We start from the raw sequence: 20877 nt of genomic DNA, 5'->3' as shown, positions 1-20877 counted from the left end.
GGTATGAGTTGAACTACAGGTAGATGCTATATAAATCTCTGAGATTGGGATAATTTATAGAGGCAAACTGAGCCCTGATGAAACAGGTCCTAAGCTACTGAGGTGGGTCCACTGCGCTACTGTATAACATGTTCTGATACAGTTCATTTCAACACTCTTTGGGTGAAGACTGGTTGACCCTTCATTCTGTTGGTGAACACTAGAAATGGTATGGCAGAATTACTGAGACAGATCTGATAACATCTAAGGTGTGAAGTCTGGCCCCCCCACCTCCGAGTGGTATCAGATTTGGGGGGAAAAACTGGTAGGTCAATCAATTCAGTAGAGGTGAGAGTGGACTCTGCTATCTTGACTTTGAGGCCAAGAGCAGCAAAAAGATCCAGGACTGCCTGGCTGAGCTGCTCATGTGATGATTGACCCTCTGTGAGCCAGTCATCACTATGGTACTTGATTCCATTGCCTTCTTGGATGTGCAGCCAAGACTGCTAGCATTTGGTGAAGTCTCTTAGGGCTGTGGAGATGCCAAAGGGAACCACTGTGAATTAGTAATGAGACTTTCCCACAAGAAACTAGAAATAGTTCCTGTGAGTGATATGAATTACAATATGGAACTAGGCATCTTGCAAGTCAGGAGCTGTGAACAGTCTTCAGGATCTCAGGTAGGAATTTGAATTTATCATCCATGAATTTGAAACAATGGATTAATTTGTTGAGTTGTCAGAGATCCGAAATGTGATTTCAATCTCTTTTCTTATTTAGGGCTAGCAAATAATGAGAACAACCCCCTGCCCAGGACTTCATGGCATTCGTTCCATGGCTCTGAGTTGCGGAAGGGAGTCCACTTTGTTTCTGAGCAATATCTTGTGAGGCAGTCCCCAGAAGAGGAAAGAAAAAGAGTAGAGAGGGGGTTGGAATTGGATAAACAACCTTTGTTCACTATTTCCAGGACTCACTGGTCTGAGCTCATCTGGTTAAAGACTTCCCAATAAGAAAAAAGTTGGGGGTGTGGGGACATAAGCATCTGAAAAGAGGGGCGTATCATGGAAAATGACAGACATCCTTAATGCATGTCTCTCCATCTATAAATTCATCAATTTTTAATTTTTGGGCCATGTAAACGAAGAACTGACAAGTGTCCCTGGGATCTCCAGTAAGATCTGATTGCAGCATCCTTTTCAAAAGTTTTCCAGTGGGGGTAGGCATTCACTGATATTCATACATAGATTGTTACGACAGCTGGTATTACTTGGCAACTACAGGATTTGAAAAAAGTGAAAACAGTAATTTCCAAAAATTAACACTTGCTGTAATCAAATCTCTTAAATCTTATCGCAGACCTCTGAAAATTCAATATATATTGGATATGGGCAATCTGCAGCAATTTTATAATTTGTCTGATATGACTGAACAATAGAATCAATAGTCTCAAAATGCAAATGACTTCACTGTTATATCAATAAAACCAAGGCTCTTGTTGAGAAGTTTTGCTCCCAAACCTGGGATTGAAGACAGGAGTTTGATAACACAGCAAACAGAAACACCCCAAAGCCCTCTCTCCTGCAAACTCTTACTTAATAGTCAAATTAGTCAGAAAATGCCAGCAAAGTTCATAAAGGACTGCACTTCAAAAACAGGTGAGAGAACTGTGTAAACTTGTTAGACATAATAGCAGAAAAACTTATAACTATAGCAAACCAATGATCAATGCAGTAGACGGAAAATCTTCAATTGAGAGTTTCAGGAGACTTACTTGAGAACACTGCTAGCTAACTAAGTGTTACCATTGGTTTTTACTTAGGTTTAACGAGTGCATCTGTGTTACAGATCTCTGCATTGTTAATTAAAAGCTATATGTAATCCTTCAAACAGTGTAATATCTACTTATATACGTCTAATATCTTTCCACACCTACAGGGCACAGTCAAAATGCACCTTCAGTCTTCTCCACTGTCTACACTAGAAACTGTCTTTTATCTACAACAGAAACAGAACAGGAAGGTTTTAAAATAAGCACTGTTCATTCTGTTATTTCTTCTCAATATGGTCCATGGTATCTACTAAACATTATGCTCAATCCCCCATCTCCCGAGATACCACTTTTCAATTAACCTCTTATTTAATCTAAGAACGCCTGTTCTCATTGACCACTGCACTTTTTATCTGTGGGATTTATGATAATCTAATGCACATCTCCCTGACTGGAAGGGCTGCCTTATTTATCTCTATTGTTCTTTTGCCAAGAGAAGCTTACAAAAAAAACCAAACCCTAGTTCTCACTGAAGCCAGGAAGGAAACAGCATTTGTTTAACACAACAAGAGGCCTTTCACTACCTGACTGATGCCCTTGACCAGCACACTATCATGGCCTCTCAATGTGCTGGCTGCCCCTTGCCTGGCTGCTCAGTTCTGATAAGAGATGCCAACTCCCTTGAGTGCCATTCAGAGCTCAGAGTGAGAGGCAATGTACCCATGAGGATTAAAAACACAAAAAAAAAAAAAAAAAAAAACAATGAGGATTATTTTAAAAGGCTTATGAAGGAAATAAGACATTTACATGCTTTCACTACTATTTTCTGCAAGAAACCTTACAGGTTAAAGAGCACTCTCTGAACATTGACTATTATTTGACAGAAAGGTTTGAAAAAAACATGCCGTATTGTTTACACCATTCTTTACCTTCCTTCCAATAAGAACTTAGATGCAGTTTAAAAACACGTACACACACTTTTGGTGGCTGATTATTTAGCAAGTTACCATATGCTCAAATAAATTGGTTAGTCTCTAAGGTGCCACAAGTACTCCTTTTCTTTTTGCGAATACAGACTAACACGGCTGTTACTCTGAAACCATAAAAACCAACACTATATGTTGTGGCAGATATACTGTAATGCTTCTGAAAACAATGCTGCAAGGTAATGGTCTGATGTAATGTCACAATGTGGTAAATAACTGAAGTCACTGTTGCATGTATCCCTTACCACACTTTTACAGAAGCTTTTTATCTACATTTATCTACCTACCATATTGTGATAAAAATAGTCACTAATGGTACCTCCTGTTAAAAGGCCAGAGGTGAATGTTATATTGTGCTTGGATATTTTGCACATTAATGTAGTGCACTGCAAGTTCATGTCATGTTGGATAGAAAGGCTTTAGTTTGAAATACCTAGTCGCCTTGGAACCACAGCTTTGAATACTGACCAAATCAGATTCAGCACTTCAATCCTCCAAGGATGATGAATTGCATTTCACATTTTACCATGTGAGACTCCGTCAGAGGAGACTTCAAAAACAAGATCCTTCAACCTCCTTTGTGTACTTATTCAAAACCTCACGGTGATTGTTATGAGAGAAAATGGTCTCCCTTTGTGAAAGAGTTTTGTCATAAGTAATAGCTCAGTGCCTAACTGCACTCTTAACACCTAACTATCCAGCCTCACTTCCTTTTGATGAGACTCTGGGAAGTAGACTGGGAGGCACATTAACTAGTTAAGACTAAAGCCCCATTTAGGCCAGGCATTTGATCATGCAAGTAATCCCACTAACATCTAACATACTTGAAGGCAAGCATGTGGTTGAAGACCTTGTTGAATCAGGGCCTAAATCTGCACACTACCTTCAAGAAGAGTTTAGCACAGTGCTGAGATATTATCCAGGCTCTATGGGAATACTGTTATTAGATGGTCAGCCACATACAAATCTTATTAATTTTTCTAACGGACTTAATAGCTATAGTTTTAAAGTAGGGATGGTAAAGAGATAGTTTTGTCTACCCACTTCAAATCCCAGAGAGGTTCACAATAAGAAGTCATATCCTAGAACAGTGTTTTTCAAAACTGTTGGTCACAAGCCAGTACTGGGTCACGGAATGTAAGGCAGTGGGCCGCGGCGGCTCTGGTCAGCACTGCCGACCGGGCCATTAAAAGTCCCGTTGGCAGTGCTGCCCGGCTAAGGCAGGCTAGTTCCTACCTGTTCTGACACCGTGCTGCGCCCCGGAAGCGGCCAGCAGTAGGTCTGGCTCCTAGGCGGGGGGGCCACAGGACTCCACGTGCTGCCCCCACCCCGAGGCCCGGCTCCACACTCCCATTTGCCAGGAACCGACCAATGGGAGCTCGTGGGGGCAGAGCAGTGCCTGCGGGTGAGAGCTGCGCAGAGCCCCAACCCTGTGCCCCAACCCCCCCTCCAGCCCTGAGCCCCGCCCCACACCTCAATCCCCTGCCCCAGCCCAAAGCCCCCCCTCCCATACCCTGAACCCCTCATTCCTGGCCCCACCCCGCAGCCCTCACCCCCCACAGCCCAACCCTCTGCCCCAGCCCTGATCCCCTCCCACACCCCAAATCCCTCATCCCCAGCTCCACTGGGTCACAGGCATCAATAATTTTCTTCACCTGGATAGCCAGAAAAAACGTTGGAAAACCGCTGCGCTAGAAGAACTTTTTCATAGATACGTTCATAGATCTTTGGGCCAGAAGGGACCATTATCATTATTTCTGATGGGCAGATGAATCAGATCTGATGATGCTTTCAGATGGTAACCTCCTATAGCTGCCAAGTGGATTTAAGTAATGGTCAAAGCAAATCTTGATTTTACAGCAAATAAATATTGTAGCCCAGATAGCTGGGAGTTGAGGCACACAAAGACTAAGTTTCTGTTGAGAACCACATGTTATAGTGTCTCCACTCCTATTCTTAAGTCTTTCTGGTTTCTAATTTCATGGATTCAAGCGTGATGCCAACTAAGACTTCTGAGCTCTGCAGTGTATATGATGCCAAATACACTGATCTTATCTGCAGATCTTCAAGGGTTTTTTCCATAAGTGTTTGGAAACAGACAGACTATCCTGATTCAAAGTTCAAGACAGCCACCCTAAAACATCTTTAAAGGATTTGGGTCCAAAGCAATGCCAGTTTCCAAATGAAGTCAGTTCCCCTGCAGCTCTCAACAGAGATGTTGCTGACCCTCCTTGAGAAAGGTTGGGAGCAAACTGAAATTCTTTGTTTTCATAGGAGCTAGACTGATACACAACAGCATTGCCAAAACCTCACTCTGCTACTGCAAAATGGTGCAAAAAACCCACCTGCTCGACAAAAAAAAATGTCTTAACAAAAAAACTCAACAACTCAAACAAATTATTCTAAGCTAAGGAGGAAAACAAAACAAAACAGAGGCAGCAGAAATAAACAGGTAGATGATACCAAGACCTACTCTCCATACTTCATGCTATGATCCCCTGCATAAAAACGGGATAGTCATTTTAGATAATGAACAAGATAACTACATAACTTTGCCTCAGTACAATATTTCTAGTACTCTAGCTGTTACCTATAGTAAGGATAGCTAATACTGCAAATACTGAGGTAAGTGTATAAATTTAGTTCATGTAAACTCTACAGTTTAAAGGTTGACTACTATACCCTTGTGCAAAACGTTCTAATGTACAAAGATGCATGTGCATGGTCCCCTCTGTCAATACTTTTTAGATTGTTCCAGCCTAGGGGAGACTCTCTGCACAAGAAATTCTTGAGGGAGATGTGATTTTGGTATGTATATAGTTTATAAAGCACCTTGGAATGAAAGGTTATATATACATTTAAGATTTTTCTCCCCTGTATTTATATAAGGTACAAAAATGTTGGTAAAGAAATTGTATTATATATTCTTTAAAAGCATTAAAATTTGATGTGTATCATGGGCCAGATTTTCAAAAACTAGATTTCATTTTTGAGAGAGAACAGTTAATTGCTGAGGTGACTAATTTATTTGAACCATAATTTAGGATACTTGTATATGAGAGGAGTTCCTAATTTAATCTACTAATCAGGAATTTTAAACATATAAATTATTGAAATTGTAAGTACAACCAACTGGAGACACAATAATGGTTAAGTTTCAGAGTAGCAGCCGTGTTAGTCTGTATTTGCACTCCTTTTCTTTTTGCGAATAATGGTTAAGGCTGCATTGAAATTTGGTGCTGTCATTCCTGCAGATTAACAGGTAAGAAACAATAAAGAAATCAAGCTTAGAATACCTAAATTAAAAAGGACAACATTTCACACAAGCAAGAAATCTTCCTTTAGGTGAAGAATTCCAGGGTAGTGCAAAGAATTAATTAGGAAAAAGCTAAAACGTAAAAGTTAATCACAACAGAGCAAGAGAAAGAAAAAGCATAACTGAACTTGCCTCTAACTGTGCTTCCTTCCACACTGTGTAGTAAATATGTAAAAAGAGAGAATTCTAGATTTAAAGATCAACAGTTAAATTACACAGGTTCTTCTCCAATAGTATTTGTTATAAAAACACCAGTGCGACTGTTTTTGTTGTGCTTTGTTTTTCCCCCCAAGGGATGAAGTAATGTGTGTAGTAACAAGACAAATAATGATCACAACTAGACCTGATTGTTCAAAACCATCTTTAAAATGACATAGATGCAAAGCTTACAGTAATGTGCATGCCGAGGCTTAAAATACATAAAAATACATATTAACCTTTTCAATGCTTTATTATTTGTGACAAGTTTGGTGGAAGGGCACTTCTCTGCCTCTGTGCATACACATCCTGTAGCTTCAACACTCATTAAAAATAACAAGAACATTTGTAAAAGCCACTGCCCCGGGAATGAACAGCGCCATGCTATAGAAGGGTTAAGTTTTAGCTGATTCTAATTTAAGTGGCTTTGTATTTTACCAACTTCGAGAAAAAGGAAAACGATCTTTAAATCATTTAAAAAAAGAGAGTGCCACCTTAAGATCACACATTTTTTCCTGGAGAAAATAAGAGAAGAGAGAGACACAGATAAATACATGATCAAAATTGTGTGTATATTTTCAGAATAGGATGGAACAGTAGCCTTCATTTGATGTATGTTTTATTTATTTTGATAATAGCTGGAAAATCCAACCCTGATCAGTAAGTCATTTTTTCTCTAATCTTTAAACATGCTTTAGAAAATATACACACTACTGCATAGCTTAAATCCAAACTGCACCCGCAGTATGCACTAATCACAGGCTAGTCTGTAGTCGGGGGTAATTAAGCAATTCAAGTTCATCCTGAGTTTGTAACCAGCTCCTTACTCAGCTATTACATTGTTAACAACTGGCAGGAATTCCTAGTACCTTTTGGCTAACTGGACAGTCTGTGGTTGGTCCAAATTCTACTCTCCTCATCTGCTTCAATAAGAAAATCTCATAAGAGCCTCTTATTCTCTTTTTGAGTAATGACAATAACTCAAAGAGCGTGCTTTCGGTTTTATTTAATGTTTCTAACGTACAAACAGTGTAACCATGCAGCTCTCAGATGTTAACTTTGACAGGGTTAGTATAACTAAATCCCAGTCCTCTGCAATCCAATAATATCCCCTTTTCACAACATCCCCTTACGTATACCAGCAGCAAGAGACACTCAGGATAAAGGTTTACTACTCTCAATATCTAACTTTTATATTTGATAGCAAATTATCAGCATAAGATCAGAATGGCAAAACCCTCAAACAGTGCTCCTGTGCAATCTAATACAGTTGAAATGTTACTGAAGGCAAGCTTTCATAAAAAGAGGCTTTGTTTTACCCTCCCTATTACCTTACCTTATAACAAACTCTCCTACTGTTAGGGGGCAGGCACTTAACAGAATGTCACCCTGTGTTATTTAACTCATTTCTATTGGGATTAGTGCTGAAGCAGCCGATATGTTATTTAACAATGGAATGATAAACAAAATAAAGGTGTTTTGCACCATGCCTTGGAGACTGTGAAAGACAGTCTGCCACAAGGACACGGAGTGTTTGAATTGGACTTTTCAACAGCAAGGTTGCCAAACCCTTCAGATCTTTTGAGATCACCAACAACATCTTGAACTGAACTCATATATTCAGAGCACTGCTCAAACGAAGAACAGGTTTGTTGTAGCAGCATTTACCCTACCCTACTGTTAAAATCACCACCACAACAAAATTTTGGGTCATATTCTACATGCAGTACATAGGGTCTCAGCCTGTAGCTAACATCATCCTTAGAAAATATTGGATTAACCATCTATTTTCCTCCTAAAAACAAACATTCTAACTTATTTTGTTGGTTTGTGTTTTCTTCTCCTCTATCAAATATGTATTGTTGGTGGCAGAGGATTACTGTAATTCAATCTTAAAATTAAAAACAACAACAAAGGCACATCAGCTAGTTTTTGATTCCTCTCAAATCTCTGCTGAGACTATTTTCAGATGCCACATGACTTCCGTCAAACATCACATTAATCTGAACATCTGGTAGCCTGGCAGTATTGTAAGCCATATTTCTATAGCAAGCTACCAAGTAGATATTACTGAAAGGCTTCTAAATTAGAAGGACATGTTCCTTAAAAGCATCCAACACAAATTTCAGCTACTAAAATATGTTATATGGTAGGTCAATGGGTTTACAAGGCCTACACTACCGTATTAGAATTCACATGTCATCACTATTGCTCTGAGGGCCATCTGAGCATCACTCTTTCACAGAGAAAGCAATTTAAGTGAAGGCCAAACCAGAAGGATAAATGTGGCTACCTTCTAGGTCTCAATCTTGCCAGTCAGGAGTAACACGTGAAATATAGCTAATCCTTGCTATAGGGTCTAGAATTGAATAGCAAGCAAGCTTGGCAGATAGAAATTATAAATACATTAAAAATTTCGACAGCCTCTTTTACCCACAAGGGGTTGCTGTAATTTCCAGGATAATCTGGCATACAACAGCAAAGCAGAAAACGTAACGCTAGGTGGGAAAGACATTGACACAGAAATGGTTAAAAAAAAAAAAAGTATGGCACACTTAAAAAAAACCATACGCTTTTCAAGCAATGGTACTTTCTAACTTACATAACAAAACTGTTTGCTTTTTTCCCATTTATTGTTTCAAAAAATTGGGGAGAGGAAGGAGAATTACGTTTGAGTTCTGATCCTAAATATGATGGACAGGTTTGTACATTTATGTAGAAACTCTCTCCTTCGTGCCCATACACACAGTGAATTTAGAGCTCAGGATCTTTCTAAATAGGGCCTCACCAAGGTCAGCATGGTTGGCAGCTCTGGGAACCACTAATTAGCAATGTTATTATCTCTTTAATAAACCTGGGATGGGTTTGATAGCATTCCATCACTAATTTTCCCCCTTACATAATTGCTCAAGCAAAAAGGAAAATTAAAACAAAAATAGATTAGCTCAGCACACTTCATTTTGGCTCTGGATCAGTAGTACATGTACAGGAAGCAGTGGCTAGCAACTGCAGAAAGACAGAGGGTCATATCACAGCAACTAACCTATTCCAGGGCTTCCGATAGGAGTGCAGGCAACACACACACTTTGCTCAACAAGGACTAAGTGATAACAAGGAAACAAGAGGAAAAGTATGAGAAAACATACCAAAGTGGATTGCAGAAGGAGATGGTGCTAACAGGGGGTAAAGCAAAAGGAAAAGCGAAGTCCTGACAAAAGGGAGAAGGCTCATTCTTCAAGTAAGAAAACAAGAAATGCCATTTGTTTTCTTTAAAAAAAATAGAATGAGACAAAGGCAGGAAGTGCTGTCCTTCCTTTATCCTGCAGAGCTCTCACTGAAAAGACAAATATATGCATCAGTCAAGATAAGGGAAAAGAGATGGTCTTCTTTGAGAGGAAACAAGTATGTATCTCTACATTAATGGACTCCTCCTATGTATATTTAGGGTGGGAAGGAATATGATTTCACATTCAAGGTTTTCCAAAGCACGGCTTTATTATTAAATGAATGTGAAATCTGTTAAACAGTTTAAGAAGAGTTCGCACATATTAGAACTTTTCCTGTTAAAATCAAAGAATGGCTGCCAAGAAAGCAAGGTTCTCCCCTATCAGCCCTGAGAACGACTATGGCATTTTCCCTTCAGCTCATATAACCGCCACATAATGTGCCACAATTGGTATTCCCGGTTTAGGAGATGCCCAGTACTGAACAATGCCTGTTTTGGAGGCATTGTCAGAATTGTGTAGGGAAGCTTCAGAGCCTGTCTGCAACCAGTGTCATTAGTCCATTACTTTCACAAGCAATGAAATTCACCATGTACACTTAAAACAAAACCCTAAGCCTAAAAAAAGAGTACTTTATTTTCAGGCATGCTCAATCTCATCATTACATAATTCATTTACAGTATTCCCTTGTGAATTATGTCTATGATGTCACTTCTGGGATGAAAATCAAATGTCAAAGAATTGTATTAAATAATGGGCAAAATTAAATATAAATACTTCTCCAAGACCAGCTTTAAATAATTGCCCTTCACTGGCTTCTCATTCAGCGACAGTTTACTTGTATTTCTTAGGTCAATTTTTAAACAGAGAACTAGTCTGATTCGGCATAGCGGAAAAAACATTACCAGCTCTCGAGGCAGAAAGGCTTCCTCCTGCCGAGCCACGATCAGAGAGACAGTCTCCCCTTGCTTAGTGCTTCTCAGCATAGCCACTAGTTCTTCTTGGGTCCTGCCAGTGACATCTCTGCCATTCACCTAATGGATGTAATTAGGAAACAAACAAAATAACTCTGACTAACAAGTGCGGTCTTTGATTTTCTAAACTGGGAGAGGTGTGGTTCAGAGGTCTGAGAACCAAGAAAGGCTGAGTTTTAAGGGCGGTCTACATGGTCCTGTAGCACAGACCACGGGACTGTGAGTTGCAGCACACACTGAAGTGTTAAGCTGTGACTGCCGCCCAGACCCTACTAGCTGGAACCACAAAGTACCTAGCTTGCATTGACGTAGTCTTCTGGGACTATGTTACTACAAATTAGATACCTGCTAGTTCATGTTAGCAAGGTTTACATGGGGCAGTTACAGAGCAACACCTCAGTGTGTGCTGGAATTCACACCCCCATAATCTGCGCTGCAGAGCCATGCACCCAAGCCCTTAATTTGGTTGCTACAGTGAGTTTTCTCTCAGGCTTGCACAAATCACTTATCCTCTTTGTTACTTTTCACCATCTGTTAATGGGGGTTTATAACACCTACCTGGCAGGGGTTTTGTGAAGATTAATCAGTTTGTAAAGTACTTTGAAAGTGAAAACCACTAAACAAGAGTTAAGCATTAATATTGTTTACATTAGAGCTCTTTGAGGTTAGCAAGTAAAAATAGCCCCATAGATAATGAGTTCATAAGTCAGACAAATATGAACATTTAAAACCGAGAAAATACAATGCAACTGATTTAAAATGTGCATTAGAAAAACATTCACAGTGAAAACACAGATCCTTGGATATTATTTCAGAGACTGTTTTTTTCAATTGATGTATCTACTTTCAAAATCGGGCAGCCATTTTATCAACTCTCCCTTGTTTGAATGCCTTGCAAGACTGTTTTCACAGGCACCTGATTCTGAACTGTGTATTTAAGTCAACAAGCAGTATGAAAGCACTGTGTTTAAAAAAAACAAAACCCCAACAACCTACAATATGGGGTTTAAATTAGAAACATGCTATGCTATTTTGGTCATTAGTAATTACAGAAAATACAAATAAATATAAAATATAAATTTGAAAAGTCGATAAACAATATTTAGTGGTGAGAAAGGAAAGGATGTTTGATATTCCCAGTTCTGCTAACCTCCAGTATTCGGTCGCCTGATTGCAAACGACCATCTTTGACTGCTGCCCCCTTTGGCAAAATATTCTTCACAAAAATAGGACCAGGGCCATGAACCGAAGAGTCTCTGGTAACCACAGTGAAACCAAGTCCTTCAGGACCTAGAGTGCAGACAGAGAAGTTTATTGTAAATTTCAACAAGAAAATGATATTAATTAAAATAATGGAACAGTAAAATTTAAAAACATAAGTATCAAGAGCAAGCATTTAGATTAGCTCTCAATGAGAGCTGCTTCAGCCATTGAGCATGATTTCATGGAGGACCAGAAGAGTAAGTATTATGACACTGTCAGAAGAGACAGGTTCAGACCCTGCTGTTAATATGCATGAACTAAAATAGTTTTGAATTACCCATGCTCCAATCAGAAACTAAATGAAGGGCTCACTCTAAATATAATGCCTTTTTCCCAGGTAGTTTTGGGACTGCTTTAGATATTAATCCTTTAGAGTCAAATCATCTCATAAAATATTTGCGTATAGTGGTGTAAAGCAAAGAAAATTATGGTAAAAAAATTAGGCAAAGCAGCACAGATACAGGAAGGGGGACTGACTGACACCATATTGTGTGCCTATAATCAATGGCATGATTGTTACCCAAAATATGCTCAAAATAAAGTTAAAGGAAGAAATATGGTGACAGTGATGAAGAGCACAGAAACTTTATACCATTCAAAGCGTACGGAAAACTCTACTTAAGTCTTAGTAATGTGGAATGACTCAATATTATCTTAAGCAGAAATCTATGCACACACAGGTTTTCATCTGTCTGGCAAGGGTCTGGCAGATTGAGGTTATCAAAGCCAGCCATGCACATTGGCATTAAAGACATTGCTTCACATGATATCTCACAAGTTACAGACAACTTCAGAGAACTTGGAAGAGTGGTGAAGGAGCTATGTCCAAGTGACTTTTCTTGACATCCTTTCTGCCCCAAAAGTGAAGGAAGACGGAAAGAAGGAGATTCTGGTAGAGAACTGCTGACTAAGTAGCGTAAGGTAGCAGGTTTTAACTGTGAGGAACATTGACCTACCTCTTATGGGGAGAATGGTTGTATAGATTGGATAGTCTCCATTTTAGCAGAAGGGGAACCAAGCTTCTAGGGGACAGCAGGATGTTAAACAAAAGGAACGAGTGAAGCGAGGGGAGGATGTATAAATGAGCATTTATTTAGCGCAAAATCGAGATGCCATGAACCAAATTAATCAAGGCACCAAGAGAAGAAAATTTTTAATTGCCTGTACACCAGTGCTAAGAGTGTGGGTAATAAACGAGCGATTAGAATTGCTCATTTATTGAGCATAAATTCAACCTTGTGATATTACTGAACATGGTGGAAAAATGTGCATGATTGGAATGTCAACATCACTGGTTATAACCTATTTAAGGAAGGATCAAGTGGGCAAAAGGGGATGAGGAGTAGCACTGTGTGTCATGATGGCATTGCCTATTTCCAAGTCAGTGACAACGTTGGAAGCAAACAATCTTGAATGCTTACGGATCAATGTTTTAACAGCTAAAGCACAAGATAGCTGCTAATGCATGTCTGCTCTAGACCACCAAATCAAGAGAGAAGACGACGACTGTCTCCTTAAGCACCCATCTGTAATGTATAGCGAAAACTCACGAGCGATTTCAATTTGGGTGACATATACTAGAGTTCTCATGCTGCCAGTACTACAACATCCTTGTAATTTCTAAAAGCCATATATGACTATTTCCTAACACAAAAAGTGTGGCAGCTACAACAGGGGAATTCTATATTGAACCTCAGCTTGACAGCTAAAGAAGAATATATCACAGAACTAAAAATTAGCGGTTGTTTAGTACAAGTGATCATGACTTTCTTACATTTGTTATGTGTAAACAGAATTTAAAAGAGTCAATATTTCAAAGCTGAAAACAATTATGAACCAAATCAGCTTGGAGAAAAAATTTAAATAAAAATATAAATGATAATTGGGAACTGTTTAAGAACATTTTACTCAATGCCCACAAAGCCACAAATTGAGAAAGCAGGCTATGATAGTTTAAAAACAAAAAATAACCTCAGCCTGGTTCAAAGAGAAGCAAAAAAGCAGCAACAGAACAAAAACAACCCCATATATAATAAATGGAAAAAGAGACACTAATAACAATAAATAGAAGTCAGATGCTAGGAATTGTGGAAAATTGATAAGGGACGCAAAAGAACACAAGCAGAAATATATGGCCAGCAGAGACCGCACAATAAAAAAAAGCGTTTTGTGTTTTTTTGAAAACGTCCCAAATAAAAGAAACCTTACCAATGATGTCAACTATCAGGGTCCTTTACTCGATGGAAATGGTAGAATTGTCAGTAATAATAACGAAAAGACAGAAGTGTTCAACAGATATTTCTGTTCTGTACTCAGGGAAAAGTCAGATGATGTATTCCCATCACACGATGATGGAATTCTTTCCATTCCAACAATAACTACACAGAATGTTAAATAGCAGCTAAAGTCACACATCTTTAAATCAGCAGAGTTTTAAAAGAGTTGACTGAGGAACTCTCTTGAGCGTTAACTGCTTCTGTTCAGTAAGACTTGGAACACTGGGGATATTCTAGAGGACCAGAAAAAGATAACTTTTTACCAATATTTAAAAAGAGTAAATAGGATGACCTGAGTAACTATAGGCCTGCCAGTCTGACAGTAATCCCAGGTAAAATAATAGAATTGCTGATGTGAGCCTTAATTAATAAAGAATTAATGTTTTATAATGACAATTAACATGGGTTTATGGAAAATAAATCTTGTCAAACTAAGTTAGCATCATTTTTTGATGAGATAATAGGTTTGGTTGATGAATACACTTAGACTTCTGGAAGGCATTTGGCTTGGTATCACATGACATTTTGATTAAAAAACTAGAATACTACAAAAAATAACATGGCACATATTAAATGGATTAAAAACTAGCATACTGATAGCAAAATATAATTGTAAATAGGGAACCATCATCAAAAGGGTGTGTTTCCAGCAAGGTCCTGCAGGGATTGGTTCTTGTCTCTAAGCTATTTACTATTTTTGTCAGTGCTCTGGAAGAAAACATAAAATCACTACTGATAAAGTTTGCAGAGGACACAGAGATTGTGGGAGTGGTAAATAATGAAGGTGATAGACCTGGATTGCTTAGCAAGGAGAGTGCAGGCAGATTTCAATATAGCCGAATATAAGGTCATACCATCTAGGAACAAAGAACGGAGGCCATACTTACAGGATGTGGGACACTATCCTGCGAAGCAGTGACTCTGAAAAGGACTTAGGGGGTCATGATATATAAACCGAGGAATATCAAGCAAGAATAGGGAAGTAATATTATCTCTATATTGGGCATTAGTGCAACCATTACTGGAACACTCTGTCCAGTTCCGGTATTCACATTTCAAGAAGGATGTTACACTGGAGGAAATTCAGAGAAAAGTCAAAAGAATGATTAAGGGACTGGAAAACATGCCTTAAAGCGAGAGACACAAGCTTATCAAAGAGAAAGTTAAGGGGTAACCTGATCACAGCCCATAAGTATCTACACAGGGAGAATAAGGAATTATTGAGTTAAACAAACAAAGGTATAACAAGAGCCAATGGTTGGGAGATGGAGCTAGACAAATTCAGACTAGAAATAAGGGGCTGATAGTAACAGTGAGAGTAATTAAACATTGAAACAATTTATCAAGGGTTGTGGGAGATTCTCGATCACCAGAAATTTTAAAATCTAGACCGGATGTTTTTATAAAAGATGTGCTCTAACTACTGGTCTTGATGCATGCATTCATAACAGGAACTCCTCTGGCCTGTGTTACATATCATGAATCACTTCTCAGGTCAGACCAAATGATCATAATGGTCCTTTCTGGCTTCAAAATCCATGAATTACAGGGAAGTTCCTGAAAGCTCCACTCCAATTAATCTGTGGGGCTGCACTGCACATTCTCAAATTTAATTGCTGCATCCCATGTACTTGCTCTATTTTATCATTCTTTTAAACTATCCCCCTTGCACACTCTACACAGCTTCTTCTTCACTTCAGATTAGGTTGCCTCTGGATCTTCTAACGACAAAGCCGTGGAAATTTTGGATTTGTTTTTCCTGTTCTGCTCATTTTTTCCTAAGTGCCGAATGCAACAGCATCACTTCATATGAACTTCCTCTCACAATGATGTCACACCAACATGTAAAAACAAAACAGGGCAGGAAAAATTTGGCAATAGTCGCCAGTGACATATTCAGAACATTTTGTTTATCTTTTAGTAAAGTATCAATAACTAAGCTGTTTAAACACTCAGCTGGCCCCATGTCACCAGTGCAGTTAAAAGTTAAGGTACCAATACAGAGAACATGTAGTTGTTACAGTACATCACTGCTGATTGTTGAACCTTTACCTTTCTTAAGGTCTATCTTTATTCTCTTTGCATTTTTCTTGTTGCCGAAGCCCATCAGAGGAGACAGGGATGGTGAAGATGGTTTCTTACCCAACCTTGGGAGATTGGGGCTCTTAGTGTGTTGTAGCGTTGCCTGCAGATCTGTCTCCAGGCTGTTCATTCCAGAGAGATCTACTGTTTTCACAGCTGGTTTCATAAGAACAGGAGGTGGAACCTTTGTTTTTGGAACTCCATCATCATTATCGAGCAAACAAAGGGGAGCAATGGCAGACTTTTCATATTGTTCACGATTATATGGAGGAACCACTTCCAAGAAGACACTTGGAGATTTCATTGCCTGACGGAAGATATCCTGAGCCCTTTAAAGAAAAAGCATGAAAACAAATACATCAAAACCAGAAAATCTACGCGTTATGGGGTTCAGGGTGCAATGCAGACCAGTAAGGGGTTGAGTCACAGCCTGCCTGCAAGCCTGAGCGCCTTACCATGCTTTGCTGCTGCAGCTTCCAGCCTGGGCCACTCACAGCCAGCCTACCAGCATGCAAATCACACCCTAGTTCTGCAGCTCTGACCTTAGCTGCCTGTCTGCAGCCCCACATCGACTTCTACCGGAATTAGTTACTACTTGCAGGGTGACCCCAACGCACTCCCAGTACTGAATTTTCCCAAAACCATGTGTTCTGCAATGTCCAGCCCTCTCCAGGACAGTTCAGAGAAACAATAGGTTTGTTGTTCCTCTAAAGACAAAAGCACATCGCAGCTTATTAACTTAACTGGGGTAAATACACTCTTCTCTACAAACACAGAACTGAGCTGGTTTATAATGAAAATGAAACAAATTTATTAACAATTGGACATAGGTTAAGTGATACCAATTTAAAGGAATAAAGCTAGACAGGGCTACATACAAAAAAAACACAAAACTAAAAGTCTAAAACTTAATATAGCAAGGTATACATTTTGTTCTAGATGGTTTCCCTCATCAGTCTTCCTTCTTTCCAACCATGGTTGACTTTCTCTCAGTCAGGAACAGCCACAGAAGACAAGGCACTGGCTTCCGTTTTCTTCCTAAGTGTCTCAACTATATTCAGTTTCCAGAGATTTCAACCCCTCCATAGTTGAAGGACTCATATTTCTCAGCTTGCAAGAGCTCTGGCCTCCAGTGTCCGTCTAGTGAGGGATGACAAAGATGGCTTCTATTTTTGCTTACATCTTCCAAAGTTCAGTGCCTTTATTTCAAGAGGCATGATGACCTCATTCTGTTTTTCCCTTCCTCTGGATTTCCCATCCCCCTGTACATTAATGGGGCTTCCACTGTTTTCATGTCACCATGCTTAATATACATAGGAGACAGGTAAATAGCTGCCTTCTCTCCTGTCTGAGAGGGAACCAGTTTCTCCCTGTTTGGCCACAGACTTTAAAGCATAATATCATTAAGTATCCATATTTCCTCATATAGTATTAATCCATACATTTCACAATAATATTAACCCCCAGTGTGTTACTTCAGAAAAGACTTCACTCTGTACATTTTTATAATACAGTAGTATTGTATAAATCAGTTGATTCAGTTGCTTGTCACCTTATGTTCAGTCCCTCCTCCCCAGTCCTCACAGACCAATAAAACTTTAAAATGGGTTCTTCTAAACGTTACCTACAATGTAAAGTTTATTCAAGCTGTGAGTAAGGTGACATGGAGTCTGGTGGTGAAGGAAGCTCTATACTCTTTTCCCCCTATTTGTTATCTTAATAACTCGGTTTACCTAATGTGTAAAAATTGATATTTCATTGTCTTTGCCTGAAACCCAGGCTGGTCAGAAAATCAAATATACATTCCTTTGTCTAAAGCAGACCTGTTTACCCAGTCCCGCTGAAATAGATCATAGAATTGCAGGACTAGAAGAGGCCTCAAGAGGTCATCTAGTTCAGTCCCCTGCACTCAAGGCAGGGCTAAGCATTATCTAGACCATCCCTGACAGGTGTTTGTCTAACCTGCTCTTAAAAATCTCCAATGATGCAGATTCCACAACCTCCCAAGGCAATTTATTCCAGTGCTTAACCACCCTGACAGTTAGGAAGTTTTTGCTAATGTCCAAACTCAATCACCCTTGCTGCAATTTAAGACCATTGCTTCTTGTCCTATCCTCAGAGGTTAAAGAGAATAATTTCTCTCCCGCCTCCTTGTAGCAACCTTTTATGTACGAGGAAACAGTTATGTCCCCTCTTAGTCTTCTCTTCTCCAGACTTAAACCCAAATTTTCCATCTTCCCTCATAGGTCATGTTTTCTAGACCTTTAATAATTTTTGTTGCTCATTGGTGGACTTTCTCCAATTTGTCCACATCTTTCCTGAAATGTGGCACCCGGAACAGGACACAGTACTCCAGTTGAGGCCTAATCAGCGCAGAGTAGAGCAGAAGAATTAATTCTTGTGTCTTGCTTACAACATTGCTAATACATCCCAGAATGATGTTTGCTTTTTTTGCAACAATGTTACACTGTTAACTCGTGTTTAGCTTATGAACCACTATGACGTTCAGATCCCTTTCTCCAGTACTCCTTCCTACACACAGTCATTTCCCATTTTGTGTGTGCAACTGACTGTTCCTTCCTAAGTGGAATATATTGCATTTGTCTTTATTGAATTTCATCCTATTTACTTCAAACTATTTCTCCAGTTTGTCCAGGTCTTTCTGAATTTTAATCTTATCCTCCAAAGCACTTGCAACTCCTCCCAGCTTGGTATTATCCTCTATGCCATTATCTAAATCATTGATGAAGACACTGAACAGAACCGGACCCAGAACTGATCCCTGTGGGACCCCACTTGATATGCCCTTCCAGCTCAATTGTGAACCACTGATAACTACCCTCTAGGAATGGTTTTCCAATCAGTTATGCATCCACCTTATAGTAGTTCCATCTAGGTTGTATTTCCCTAATTTGTTTATCAGACGGTCATGTAAGAGAGTATCAAAAGTCTTACTAAAGTCAAGATATACCACGTCTACTGCTTCCCCCCCATCCATGAGGCTTGTTACTCTGTCAAAGAAAGCTATTAGGGTGGTTTGACACAATTTGTTCTTGACAAATCAATGTTGTTACTTATCACCTTATTATCTTCTACACTTCTGCAAACTGATTGCTTAATTATTTGCTCCATTATCTTTCCTGGTACTGAACTTAAACTGACTGGTCTGTAATTTCCCTGGTTGTCCTTATTCCCCTTTTTATAGATTGGCACTATATTTGCCCTTTTCCAGTCCTCTGGAATCTCACCCATCTTCCATGACTTTTAGAAGATAATCACTAATGGTTCAGATATCTCCTCAGTCAGCTCCTTGAATATTCTAGAATATATTTCATCAGGCACCAGTGACTTGAAAACATCTAACTTGTCTAAGTAATTTTTAACTTGTTCTTTCTTTATTTTAGTTTAGGATACTACCTCATTTTCACTGGCATTCATTAAGGTAGATGTCCAATTGCTAATAAACCTTTTGGTGAAACCTGACACAAAAATATCATTTAGCACTTCTGCCATTTCCACATTTTCTGTTATTGTTTCCACGCCTCCCCCCGTCCTTTTCACTGAGTAATGGGCATACCCTGTCCTTGGTCCTCCCTCTTGCTGCTAATGTATTTGTAGAATGTTTTCTTTTTACCTTTTATGTCTCTAGCTAGTTTAATCTTGTTTTGTGCCCTGGCCTTTCTAATTCTGTCCCTACATACTTGTGTTGCCCAGTTTAAACACACTTTAATTGCAGTGTATATTCAAAACTCTTAATACACACTACGTGCATACACCACACAAGAATATTAATGATTAGAGAGTTATTAGTTTTCAAATGGTACCTCATAAGTCATATTTTGTACAAAGATTACTACAATAGTGTTTAAGGTCTGAATACAGGGGTGCTTAGGGTCACACCGTGCAATATTTCTACACGTCTTGCTGCATACTTAGAAATTGTTTACAGCTATGTATTTATTCTACCTACAGAAATAACTATACATTTCAAAGTAAAGTGACGCTCTTTCAAAAGTCAACAGTAAACATGCAATAAGATTTGCTACATCACAATATTTTCCTATGCTTTGAATAGGAACTGGGATTTGTGAAGCTGGCAAGATCTCTGGGCTGCTATGAATGATGCCCACTTGCAAACTCCTAAGTTTGAGTCAATGCAGGGAAAACAGTTGACATAAACATGGGTGAGGAGGAGTAGGAAGCAAGGCTCTAAAGGAGAACACTGACTAAAACAGTTATCTCATAACCAGAGAGGAACTGTAGTGGGAAAGATGGTGGGGCCTAGCATTTCTCCCGCAGGGTTCTCCAGAGGACTGGAAGAGGAAAGTGCATAGCTGCTTCCAAAACAAATATTGAAGAGCAGAACCCTGTAGCAGCAGCACAAATCAGGGCATGGGCATGCAAGAAAAACTCAGATGGGCCCTGAGTAGAAGAAATGTCCTACTCTTGCTAAATGTAAAAGCAGGAAAAGAAGAGCAGACTATCTCATTAACAAAAACCTACTACTCCAAGCAATGCTTGCAATTAGATAACAATCCTAGTATGAGGAAAAACTAATGATAGACAGTTGCCGATTTTAAACAGCCTGGCCACAATTAGAAACTTATCAATTTCCTTAGATAATCTTATTTCAGTATTGACAATATATCCTATAACAATAAGGAAATAAAAAAAACACTGAAGTCAAGTTTCAGAGGGGTAGCCATGTTAGTCTCGATCTGTAAAAGAGGCAAAGAGTCCTGTGGCACCTTATAGACTGTGAATGGCTAGCCAACTACAAAAGCAGTTTCTCCTCCCATGGCGTTCACACC

At 39.2% G+C, this 20877-nt stretch overlaps 1 protein-coding gene across 4 annotated transcripts in view; it reads right to left on the bottom strand.

Annotated features, from left to right (window-relative positions):
• PARD3B (par-3 family cell polarity regulator beta) overlaps positions 1 to 20877 on the bottom strand; it is a 616262-nt gene that overhangs the window by 287908 nt on the left and 307477 nt on the right. For all 4 annotated transcript variants that reach the window (XM_037913130.2, XM_037913131.2, XM_037913132.2 and 1 more), the window contains 3 exons: positions 16037 to 16395; positions 11596 to 11735; positions 10377 to 10505 (listed from right to left, as the gene is read on the bottom strand). In XM_037913130.2, coding sequence (XP_037769058.1) covers positions 10377 to 10505; positions 11596 to 11735; positions 16037 to 16395 — 628 coding nt within the window. The remainder of the gene's footprint in view (positions 1 to 10376; positions 10506 to 11595; positions 11736 to 16036; positions 16396 to 20877) is intronic.

This window comes from Chelonia mydas, chromosome 11 (assembly GCF_015237465.2).
Source record: "Chelonia mydas isolate rCheMyd1 chromosome 11, rCheMyd1.pri.v2, whole genome shotgun sequence".
Taxonomy (NCBI): Eukaryota; Metazoa; Chordata; order Testudines; family Cheloniidae; genus Chelonia; species Chelonia mydas.
The sequence above is the reverse complement of the archived record's forward strand: the minus strand, read 5'-3'. Positions and strand labels throughout refer to the sequence as shown.